The 13321-nt window shown below is 37.6% G+C and overlaps 1 protein-coding gene across 1 annotated transcript; it reads left to right on the top strand.

Moving 5' to 3' along the window:
• Positions 1-622: 622 nt before the first annotated feature.
• On the top strand, positions 623-12830 carry LOC108675860 (the record flags this gene model as incomplete). Its single annotated transcript, XM_018163909.2, has 6 exons — positions 623-674; positions 2059-2106; positions 2556-2616; positions 4670-4801; positions 11225-11309; positions 12675-12830. Coding segments are annotated over exons 4-6 (330 nt in total), but the record flags the coding sequence as incomplete, so codon positions are not given.
• Between the last annotated feature and the right edge of the window lie 491 nt (positions 12831-13321).

The following is a 13321-nucleotide window of genomic DNA, read 5'->3' as shown; positions in this document are numbered from 1 at the left end:
TTGTGTACTATTTATTTGATACGAAACCACTTCCTTTATTTCTTTATTAGCTATTTATAGAATAAAAAAATAGTCAAATATTAATGGCGTGCTAATAATAATTTGAAATGAGTATGCAACGAAATGCCCGGAACTCGGATGTAGCCAAGTCCATTTGGTTGATAGCTTGACAAGTGCTCTACATGTGCATCTGTGGTAACGTAATAAGTGTTACATGCACACCTACTGTCACGTAATGAATGTTAGATGCACACCCGTTGTTACGTATGTAACAAATCTTACATATGCATCTATTGTCACGTTACAAATGTAACGTAGGCTACAGGCTACAAGTGGCACAGGCTGGAAGCGAGGCCTGTTTTATCCCCGATTTTTCCCCCCTCCCCCTCCCGTCTTGCCCTCCCTTCCCCCTTGCTGTGCCTGATGGCTATCGATTTGCCAGCTGCGGCAGCCGCGGCCGTTGCCTGCTCAAGGTGTGCGCAAGTGAAATACTCCCCCACTGTGCATCTAACGTTGAAATAATGTTGATGATACGTTGTTTCATAGAAATTAACTCGTAATCGACATTGTTGTAGCGATATCAACTCAAAATCGACGTTGTTTCGACGAAATCCACTCGTAATCGACGTTGTTTCGACGTCTTTTGCCCGGAGGATGAGCATCTCTAGTTCTTCGTAAGTTTTACGACGGTGTTAACTTGAAGTTAGTGCCTCAGAAGCTTGTACAGTTTACGAGGGTACTAGCTTGGATAAATCTTGAACGAGAATACAGGTTTTGTTTGCTGAATGAGGATTTGTAAGTTTCCCTTGAAATTGTTCACGCTAATCTGGCTTTTGGACAGTTAAGGAATCCAAGGGTAGGAAAAATTCTTCAGAAGTCAGTATTGTGCTCTTTGTAGTTTCTTCTGCAAGGCGGTGGCGAAGATTACTAAGCCATCAATAGTAGGCTTCGTAATCCTGCTAAAATTTTCGGAATGACGAACGGTAGCCGAAGTCCTTCTAGGCAGGACTTCCGCATGCATGCAGTGGTCGGATAACTTCAATTCATTAGCCTAGTTCATCAATCGACCAAAACGTTCACTTCCGCCGCACGTTTGTGGCCAACATTTATTAACAGCCTGAAGCTTAGTTCAGCTTAACAATAGCAACAGTTAGTAATCCAACGGTTGTTTGGTTGACGAATGACACTCATGGGAGTTTGCCTGCGCAACCCAAAATGTACAAACTAACTCTTCTAGTCGCGCTAACTATTTCTTGATGACTAGTTTCATCTAATTTAATGGTCTAATTTAATTCATAGAATTTCTGGTAATTAAGTCTCATCCGTTCGAAAGGCAGTTTAAGTGCCCAGTCGTTTACATACTTCCAGTCGTTGAAATTGACACATCTCAGATCATCGCATTTCTAGGAACGTTGTAGTTGAGTTTATTGAAGTTGATGAAATATGTGTACTGCACGAGGAGTAGGATTAAGTTATAGTCGTGTAGTTTTGGCTTGGTTTACCCTGCCATACTACAGGAATTTAGAGTAATACACCTTGTACGTATTTTAAACTAAATGTTTAAACGCCTTTTACCTGGTGGCCAGTACCCTCTAGTTATTAATTCTTGAACTATTCGCGACTGACGAATGGAGCTCTGAACTAATTTGTTTTCCCTATCACAGGAATTTGTTCACGCAGTATATGTAAGAATTTGATGCCGATTGTAGATGACTAGAAGAGTATATCTAACATACATCGGATTAAATTCTGTCAGTCCCAGGCCAAAAACATTATTTTTAGAAGCGGTTCCTATTAACAGGCGACCACATCGTAGGTGCCGAAAGCATTTTTTTCGATTATATGCATACTCCGATGCTCGTGCCTTGTCTTAGCATGGATTTCATACTTCTCTGATTGAACCTTTACTTAACTGACTAGCTTCCTTACAAAAGTGTTTTAATACTTTTGAAAAATAATGCACAGCTTCATGAGGCTTTTCGTTAATTTTTCTGAAAATGTTGATGAGGTATCTTCACATTACTTCAATGTAAGTAAAATGTACCTTTCCTCTTGCAGGTTGTCTGTTCAGCAACACGCTCTGCGAAAATGAATGGTGCTTTGATGGTGAGTGAATTTTATTTCACTTTGATTGTGTCTTACTTGTGATTCCGGCACTTGTTTTAGGCCTGATTGCGTTTGGTTTTTGATTTTTATAATATAAAACAATTGAGCTACACGATGTTCTGGCTACACATACGATGCTCACTAATTTTATACTTCTTTTCCTTACCTTACGTATAACAAATTTCCTCTAGATTGATTTACATTTTTATTGACATTTTTAATTTTATACTTTTTTGCCTTACCTTACGTATAAGAAATTTCCTCTAGATTGATTTACATTTTTATTGACATTTTTCTTGACTTCAGCATAAAAATGAACACATATTTGAACAAGAAAAGCAAGTATACTTATTCTAGTTTGCATTACTTTCATATCACTTTGTATATTAAGCATAATTTCCATGCCTAAATCAACTAAACTGAAAATTTGCTTTTGTTCGATTCTTCAGACTACGCGTTCGGGCGCTGCTTCCCCGTCAAGGCCAACCTGAAGGAGGAAGATCTCGTCAGGTGGGAGTCTATTTTGTTGCGTTACTGTCAAATTATATATCCAATAATCAAATTAATTTTGTTTACATTTATTAGATTGACGTTTCTTAAATGAAATAAATTTAATGCTTACATGAAATTAATTTCTTAGTTAAATTTTTGTTAGCGTGGCACTAAATTATAGAGCATTGTTAGAGGAGAGGATGATGCATGAAAACTGTAATAGATTCTGGCCCGCCATTGGTCGGACAGCAGGGCTGACTGGGACGGTCATGAGAGGAGCTACAATTATACCGAGGGCAGTTTTTATGTTGGCTAGCTAATGATAAACAAAGTAGATGGAGGGTGAGAGCAAATAACAATAATATGCGTTTAAAAATTGATTTTTTAAAGACACTTTTAAAGAATCCAGTGTCTCCAGTGGTTACACATGTACAATGAATTTCTGATTTTATTTTCAAAACTTAAAAAATTAATTTTTTTAATATATAAAAAATTAAATTTTCAAAATTATATATTCTGTCAATTGATTCATGCATTGTCTCCAACTTTACACAAGTGTGCAAAATTTCAGATTGATTGGACAGGTAGAAGTGTGTTAGATATTGATTATAAGATTTGTAGCAGACAAAAAAAAAAAAAAACAAGAAGTGAAGTTAAAGAGAAGTGTTGTAAAAACAATATCACATTGAGGAATGTAGTGCGGTGAACAACATCACTTGTTTTTGCGGGTAATATATAAGCACTGTACATGTCTGGAGAATTATTAGATAAAACCTTGCAAAATTAGTAATAGAAGCCAAAGTATCGATAATTCCATCAAGTTCATTGAAAAGGTTAATATGTGTTGGTGATGTATTAATATCAGTTNTCCAACCAGCGAATTGAATGTTCTATGACACTATGACATTCGTCTTATCATCCACGGTGTTCATTGGACGGCCAAATTTAGTCTCTGTCGCTATGTCCTCCTGGAAGAGACCTCGGAGCTAGACCCCAGTCGTATGACATCTCCGCCCGGTCACGAAAAAGATCGCGAAGCCGAGAATTTAAATTGTTAATTATCGAGGTTCATGTACATCTAGGTATCTTAGCTCAAAGATTACCCGTTTTTATCATATTAGATATTTTAATCAGGGCTGCTATATTTCGAAATGACACATTCCATTTATGATTTATAAAGAATCGGGCATGTTTTGCATTTATCGCTTCTTTCACTTTCTAAGCATTTTTATTCACTGTATAATTATTGCATTCATTGGAACAAATCAATCGAGCCTTTCTTTCATTTAATACTCATCTAGTAGCTCCTAAAAGGAGGTATTTACTGTTATAACCTGTAGCTGTGGTTCAGCCGAGGAGTATAATTTCTTCACTCTGTGCACTTAATTCAGTTACTCCCTCAATTTGGAAACAGAAAATGAGCTAGGAAAACGATTTTGAGAAAATGTAGTCTGAATTTCAAGCGTATACTATTCCAGTCACCCTGCCAAGTCGCCTATCATTCCAGAATCATTCTTAGTTTTAATTATCTTATCCGTATTAATAATTGTCGATTATTAATGACACGATTGGCTGGCATTCGTTGATTTACAGTCTACGGAAAATTAAAAAAGTCTGCTATTTAGCTACAATGTGTTTTTTTAATTACAACGCAGACTGTAGCATGGTAAAAAAAAAACAGAAAACCTGGCCAAATAATCGCATCACATACAGCGGAAGAATATTAAAAGTCTACAATGATTTTTTTGGATATGACATATCATAATAACTCGTAAAAATCATGAAGGGCAAATGAATTTAAACAACAATGAAATGAGTTGGCTTTGGTGTGCACATGCAGAGCTCATTACTGAGAGGTTCCACTCGCCTAATCGACAATATTCACTTCTTGGAGGCGAGTGATTCATCAGAAAGGCTGTACAAAATCTACGCTTTTCTTAAACTTGGCCTACGATGCTTGACATCGGTACCATGTTGTGCTCCATACTCCATCTGTTAGATTGATATCGGTACCATATTGTGCTCCATGCTCCATCTGTTAAACCGATATCGGTACCATGTTGTGCTCCAGGTACCATCTGGGAGAAGATGAGCTGCATGTACTGGAGGCTGAGATGCAGCGGCTGTACCACCTGGGTTACAGATGGTCGCACACGTACACGCAGTGCGTGTTGCAGGCGCTGCTGCAGGCCATCCATGAGAGGTATGCTCAAGGTTGATCGATTCATGGATTTCTTAAATTTTTGCGTTTAGTTTAGATGAATTTAAGAGGAAATGTAGCAAATATAGCAAATTTTAAACATGTCATGAAAATAATTGATAATCTTGCTGAATTTTCTTCGGGTATTGTTTTATATTATCTAACTGGTTATAAGGCGGCAGGAAAAAGTAAAAGATGCTTTGCGTATTTAAGATCAAAATTTAACTATCGATAAAATGCAAACGCATTTGCTGAATGGTTTCCAATTTTTATTTAGGATATATGCTGTATCGTGAATATATGTCAATCCACATTACGGTCTACGGAGTTTACTCCTAAAATTTAACTTACATCTGTGACCAAAACCTCGTTTAGAAAATTAAGCCAGTTTTTATTAGAATTAGATTATGTGATTTCCTTTCAATTATAGGTGCAAGAAGCACATCTTTTTCTCTAATTTTTAACGCAATTGCAGCATAAAATGCATGAAAGTATTTATAATATTGAGTCAGCAATTCCACACATTGCAGCGCTTTTTCGGTGATTCGAAGACATTTTTCTGCGTTCTACCCAGTCTCACGAAAAATTTTTCCTTCTCAATAGAAGAAAACGAACTTTATGATCAGAGAAAACGGTTTTCATGCCAGGGGCTCTATTCTAAGACTTTCCTATAGCATTTTTCAAGCGTGTGATTTTAATCTGTGTTGTCAAAAGAATTCAGGCTTTTTCTATTTATTCAGCATAATATGAATACAATTCTACTATATTTGACCGCTCATATTTTCCATTAATTCTAATAGTAAAGTTCGAAGAAACGAGCACTTTGGTTGGTTAACCAAATCTTGTATTGATGGTTTCAACAGGAATCTTAATTGTCGTCATAACAAATATTTTTTTTAATGATTCATGTTTTTACCTACGAATTATTTACTTCTGATATTAATTTCAACATTGAAAAACTATCAAAGTGTTACATAGGATACTTATAGATATAAATTACATTTATGACTATATTAAGAGAAGCGTAACCTAATTTGCCTCGGCGAGAAGGAGATAATAAAATCCATCGTAGTATCGTTGCCAGAAAGATAATTTTCGAATGACGCGTATTTTTTGAGTCTTCAATGAGCTGCGAGCTTCGAAATTGGCTGTTGCATCGAGAATCATTTCTAAGTGTTCATGCCATCAGAAACTAGACTGTAGAGTGATGTTGCCAGCCTTAGTTACCTAATTACCTTGAAGTCACTTTAGACCTCGTATTCATAATTTCATTTTCACGTTAGAAGCTCTGAGATGCAGCGAATGTCGGAATGTCAATTAGCTCATCGCTATGGCAACCTAACGAGTTCGTTTCTTATGACACTCCACGCGAACCTTCGAGCAAGTGCGCTGCTTTGCGAGAAGCTCCGTGAATGTTTCAATTTATTTTATTTAACTGCTGTTTTGTTATAATTGTCATCTTAAAAAATAATTTTGAGTAAGAATATATTAGCAGCAGTAAAATAATCGCTCGTTTTTTAACAGAGCCTTAGCCCAGCCCAATTTACTTGGCGCGATATCATTTTGAAAGAATAGTAGAAAATTTAGACGATTCTCTACAGAACCGCCTACTTATCACTGAATGATCAGTAAATACTTCGATTACTGTTTAGCCTTATGCTTCGTATCTCAACGATTCAATGCAATATTTTTCGAATAGCATTACAATAATGTTACTGGTGAAGCTCATAGTGCAATCGCCTCACCATGGCAGCGAGCTTTATCCTCTGCATTGCATTTTAATCGCGTCTTTACAACTGTTCGAAAAAATCTTCAATGGATGTGAATCTCAGATGATTTAGATCGATCATGGATTGATACTAGCAAGATTTCTAAGAAGACATCAAATACATTAAAGACACGATTGGTTCGATTAATCGGTTTTATGTGAGCTATCGCTTGCGATGAATGGCCAGGTTCGACGAGTCTTCCGAAAAATTAGAATTTGTGATGCTTATCAAGGATGGCATTCAGAGGCTCTCCAGCGTCACACTCCAGTCGTAATCTCACTTCTTTCCCTTCGAGTTCAGCATTTTCCTGCTGCACAAGTCGTACATGTCAGCACGGATACTCTATTAGAAACCAGAGTCGGTTCGATGATATGCGATTATTTTTCACTTGTAATAACTTATTTTAGATTTTCAGAAAAAATTTCTGATTAGTTCAAGCGTCGAAACTATTGTGTAGCATTATTGAAACTTATTATTTCTTATTTGAACAATAACTCAATTGGTTGTAATTTATATTTATTCTTTCAATTTATTTGCTACGCGAAGCTGTATATGTGTTTGCCAGATATTTTAATCTTTAGCGTTACTATTATTATTTTATTATTATTATTATTATTCTACGAAGCAGTTATCGTGGCGTCTGGTTCAAACGAACTTCGAGGGCACGTTACGCATTAGTTTAAAGCAAACGAAAAATAAATACACGCGAAAGAATGAGAACGGATAAGAATGACTAAATTCCTTATTCATAGGCTCTACAAAATAGAGGTGAAATGAAACGTCGTCAAAACACCTGTAACAAAGCAGCCAATGTTACGGAAGCCGACAGACTGTTCCATATTCTGGCGGCGGCGACCGGGAACACTCTGTCATCATATCATATCACAGCGATGTCGGCGCTGGAGAATAGACCTGATGTGGCCTGTCGCCGAGTCTTATACTTTTAGTGACTTTACAGGTGATCTAAAGCCAAATTATTATTATTAATAAAGCCAATGCCAAGGGCCGGACAGGACGGTTGCTAATTCTGTGAGCAATCTAGGGTGGAAGCAGTCGGGTCCACATGACTTTTTGGGTTTTAGAGCGACCAGGCGCTTGAGAACCTCTTCTTCGGCTGATGTATACGTCGCAGAGCGCCAAAACAAGCGCTGGTAAATTTGGCAATGTGATTGTTCACAGAAAGTTCCGAGTCCAGCAGAATGCCCAGGATACGAAACGATAACCGGACTCAAACCATGTGGAACAGTTATTTTACGCGTCGACAATATATAACAGGAAGAGGATCGGGCCGATGACTGATCCCTGTGGTACGTCGCGAGTGACCAACGATGGCATAGAAGAAGAGTTCCGCCCGCATCGACCGCATTGGAATCTATTGCTGAGATAGAACTTGAATCACCGCAGCACTGCGACGCGCAGGCCGAAGTCAAATCGACTCAATAAAGTGGCGTGGTCTACCGTATAAAATGCAGCCGACAGGTCAAGTAAAGCTAGTTCAGCAATGGGGCAGTGGTCTATAGCTCGCAGAATATCTGCAAGCACCTTCAGCACAGCAGTTCTTTTGAGTGGAGATGACTGTAAGCGGACTGGAGGCTAGGCATGAGACAACCCTGCTGCAGATGGTTGTTCGGCTGTCGGGCCACATCGCGTTCCCAGAGTTTCGACAAAATCGACGGGTTCAAGCTAGACCGATATGATTTGGGACCAGAAGCGTTAAGGTCTGTTTCTTTTCATTAGAGGCTTAATGTTAGCTGATTTGAAAGATATCCGGGACAACATCTTCAGTAAGGCCGCGGTTGAAAAGTTCGACCAGAAAAGGTGCTAGAGGTTCGACATTCCCCTTAAGTGAAGACGTCGGCAGCGGATCGCTGGCACACTGCTTGTTGGGCAGCGTTCGCACTGCAGCGATGACATCGTCAGCTGTGACGCAAGTTAATTCTTGGTAATCGAACGGGCACGGTGCAAATGTTGCCGACGGAGCATCGGCTGACGACGCTCGCACAGCAAAAATTTTGTTTTCAATAACCCCGTGGAATTTCTCCACTCCTACGTTATCTGGAGCCTCTGTATGAACTCAACCCATAAGTTTATCCAGCGAACAGTACTGCATCATATAGTTACTATTTCAAATCGTTAGAAAAATGCTAAATCTACCAGTCGAAATAAAGTAGATGTCAGAATGTGAAATTTTATTTATAGTGTGATTTAGTAAGGGCGCTAATTGTGCAGTCAGAAACTAACAAGATCTCGGTTATTGAAGCTTTCCTGCCTGAGGTTCGCTGGACAAATACTAGTACCCGTCATCTAATTGATGCAGCGCATATGACGCTTCCTTGAGAGTCGTGTTCTCTAGAACTTATTGTTTCACCTTTAAGTCACTTTATTATCAGCGCTGAAAAAGGAAGAGCTTTATTTCGAGTCCCTGCACTTAAGACCTTAAGCGTATTTAATAATTCTTTTCTGAATAAAATTTAAAATGAGAGGCACCTGGAAGCTGTCAAAAGCGCCTTCTCAGGCCGAACCCTCACAAACCACTACTAAGCTGTCAAGTATCAAGACCATTTTCTGAAGAAATCAAGAGCGAATTCGAAACTTTTAAATAATATCTTTATATTTACCCATTAAGTGTCAGAAAACGAAAATTGTGCGGTATCTCAGTCGTGGATGAACTAAAAATAGTTATGGTGAAATTGATCATTGATCATTTGTCTGGTGAAGACGTTGCCACTCGTGAGAAATTTTCTATAGATTATAAATTTTTTCTTTTTTGTTCTTATATCGACAAGTTTTCTATTAAGAGATATTGTTTTCTCTTTTCAACATGAATATATCATTTAATGTCCTGCAATAATTTCTTATTCAAGCGTCAATTTTTCGATTTACGTGAAGCTCTCATAATATCCTTACGAAGTGTCAATTCAAAAGTTGCCCGGTTAAAGAACCGAATTTGCTATCAAATTCAAATGTTCATTATAAAATCAAATTGAAATTGAAATTCAAATCAAATATCAAATTCAAATGTCCATTATAATCTACGAAGTGATCTAGTTGTCGTTATTTATATCGTCTGTACAACGGGCACGCATTGTTGGAACGAAGCAAAAGTGCAATGCACAATCTTTGTTTTCATTTCGCCGAACTCAGTGGTTGTTTTTACGTATCATTGTTAGTCTGTAGTACTTATTTGAAGTTGGCTTTATTTTGAGGTCACTTGCTCACGGTATTGTTCAATTGGAAGCGTTCAATGAAAATCAATTCGAGGCACAGCAGGCGGGAATTGTATCAATGCGTGTAAAATTTTATTTATCTCTTCCGTGCAGCGTTATATTTTGGAAAAAAAATTTAAAATTCAGAATTTTAAATTCTCTTCATCGCATTTTTTTCACCGAAGAAACAGTAATCTTTCAGCTATATGAAGCGAGAGTTCGTTTTTTATGTTTTAGACATGCCCAAACATTTTACAAGAAAGAATATTCAAGCATGACTCGGCGTTTAGTAAAATTATTGTTCAGTTTGTTTGTTTTTGAGTTACTTGCTAAGTTTTAACATGATGTTCGAGCGTGTTGGAGCATGTTTGTGCATGTTTGTGTGCTGTTTGTGCACTGTTTGGTGAGCTGCGGTGCGGGAAGCGGTCGCGATCGTTGCCATGGCGACAATCGACAGATGAGGGCGGGCGGCGCTCACTATGGAAACCGGAGGATCCAGGCTGGGAGGGAAGGGTAGGAGGGAAGGATGGGAGGGGAGGGGTTAGGAGGAGGGGAGAGAAACACACGAGGGAGTTGAAGGCAGAAAGCTTTGGGGAACGAGTTGAAGGATGACGCGGGAAAAAGTGGAGGGAAAGAGGAGAAAAAGTAGGAATAAGGGAAGACGTCTTATCCCTAGAGGTGTAAAATAAAACAGGTGAATTGAAACTGCAAGCAAGTAGAATTATAGAAAGGTGAGGAGACTAACTAATGGAAACCCAATATCTGCATCAATTTACCACGTATGTTGAAGAGCAATAGCAGATGAATGAAGGCTGCACAACGGAAGACATTCGCTTTGCGGCGAGGGTACTGAGGGTAGAGCTGCTCTTTTAATTAATTTACGGCTAGAGTAACGATCAAATATTAATTGTATTATGAATATTTCCAATACGCCTAACTCTTGAAGTCGAACTACTTGATGAATGAATGAGCGCATGCATGAGGGTTGAATTTCGAAATGGAAATGTTGGACTGCGTAGGAATCTATGCTGAATGATTAAATAAATATATTGTGTTTCAGGCGAGTCTATAAACCACTAAAATTTAGGTTGCGGCGTCATGGTAACATCATTGCATAATCGTTACCAGCGGTAGAAAAACGCGCTTAAAAATTAACTAGTAGCTTTACTTATGTTCTAAATCGTACGAAAAGCTTTAATTTTTGAATTTTCATGAATTAAATTAAATTTTATAACTATAAAAAACTTTGTCGACATCTGAGTGTGTAATTATTTTAATTAAACTCAATCTTATTCTAACCCCTTATTTTTCATGTTCCTAATATTATAATTTAACTGGGCGTGTGCTTCACGGTACCATTAAATTTGTTCCTAAATATCATCTAATAATTTCACTTATTTGGATGAACGTTTTAGTAACCTAATAAATTTGTCTATTTTTCCCTGCACCAGCGCGGAATTCGAAGTTGGATCTTGCAACGACGAACTGGACCAGGACTTGGAAGGCGCCCTCAGGGCCATCGAGGGAGAGGAGCAGGTGCGTCCGCGTTGAAATAATGTTGAATATGCGACGTTGAATTAGCGTTAATTGCACGACGGTGATTAAACGACGTTGAAGTAGCGTTGATTACACGACGGTGATTAAACGACGTTGAAGTAGCGTTGATTACACGACGGTGATTGCACGACGTTGAAGAAGCGTTGATTACACGACGGTGATTAAACGACGTTGAAATAACATTGAATATACGTTGCTCCACCGTTATTAACATGTTATCAACATTATTTCAAAGTCAGTCGACTGGAAAGAAGTTACCAACAACGTTCATAATTTATTTGGAATTTGAAGCGATCAACTTGACACTTGATCTATACATCAAAATACATAAAAAGTTGCAAATGTAAATTAGCAGGAAGATGTTTCGATCATGGTGGAAGGCAATAGGTTCAATTAATTTTCTGTTCACATTGCTGAACTTTTGAATGAATGAACTCACTTAAGACAAATAACTTGTTAGTTACTAATATAGTAACTAATAACTAATTAGTGACGCGTAGACTTGCACGCTACTAGAAGTTGGCTAGTTTATCTTACAGGTTATACAAGGAATGCAATATTGCAGAGGGGTTTAGAAATTTGCAGTAAAAAATTAATGGGAGGATGATCGATATAAAATATCAAATATTCGAAAAATAAAAAATAGAAAAATTCTCTAGCTAACTTAAACATTGCATGAAAGTTACCTCCACGCATGACCTTGGAAACTGTATAGAACTTTTACACCAAGTTTAAACTTGAGCCCTTCGTGAATATTGATGAATTTCTCTCATGAATAGCTTGGCCAATTTTCCACATCTCCTATCTCAACAAAATCACGATGCTTCGAAACGTTACATTGCACTTATTTATAGGTTTTTTGAAATGAGTTATAGGCTGCAATTTTATAATTGCCTTTTATCCAACGTTCTTGCAATTTGTTGTACCCGATATATTATTATATACACAAATTAATTTCAAAATGTTGGTTTGAATCAGATGAGTGTCACCGACGTTTAAAAATTACTAAACCGGTGTAATTTTCCCCCATCCGCCTAACAACCAATAAAAAAATCGAGAATAAAATCAGAATTTCCCCATTTAAAGTTGGAATAATTTAGCATTGTGTTGGTTAGCTTACGTTTCCAAGCCTCGTCACACTTTACCACGAAAAAGGGGAAATTTCCGGGAGTGAATTTCTCACAGAATATTAGCTTGAATTTTATATTTTCCTTAGGGATAAAATAGAATTCTACTCTTAACATCAGAATCAAATATTAGCTTGAATTTTATATTTAACTCAGTATGAAAATAGAATTCTACTCTTAACATCAGAATCACAAGCTGAATTTCTATCAATCCCAGGAGTCTGTGAATCCGCGCGATTTGGCGATCGTGCGGTTCACTCCGTCGGCCACGGATCCGCACTCCGACTACGCAGACGAGTTCTACTTTCCGGCAATCGAAGGCGGAAAGCTTCTGCCGGCACCCTTCCGTCAACTGCCCTTGGACCACGAAAAGGTCTGTGCCATAGCAATGTTAATAATATTTGTATTTGTTGCGTTTTGAAAATAGATAGAAAATTATAAATGTGTGAAATTTGATTATATGGTATAAATGTATAATGATTTTTTTCCCAATCGGTTTGATTCGAAATTGAATCAATTTTAATATAAGAGTGATTAATGTTTTTCTGGTAAAATTATTAATGTTTGTTCGATTGAAATTTCGAAACAAATTTGTAGTCCAATATCAATAAGACATCTGATAATGCTGCATTTCCCAAGACTTATCTTAACTTCCTTTAACTTACTCTGACTAAACTTGTGATGATTTTCGTAAAATCTCATTCATTTTTCGGAAACTTTCCTTTAAAATTTTACTCATACAGGAGAAATTATCTGAAAACGCATCGTTGTGCCTTATTTAGAACCGTTTGAGTCAGTTGAAAATGTGAAAAACATAAAATCTTTCACCTGCCGTTCGCGAGAGCTGCAGCAGATCGGGCGTGA

Source organism: Hyalella azteca, unplaced genomic scaffold (genome assembly GCF_000764305.2).
Source record: "Hyalella azteca isolate HAZT.00-mixed unplaced genomic scaffold, Hazt_2.0.2 contig8547, whole genome shotgun sequence".
NCBI lineage: Eukaryota > Metazoa > Arthropoda > Malacostraca > Amphipoda > Hyalellidae > Hyalella > Hyalella azteca.
The sequence above is the reverse complement of the archived record's forward strand: the minus strand, read 5'-3'. Positions and strand labels throughout refer to the sequence as shown.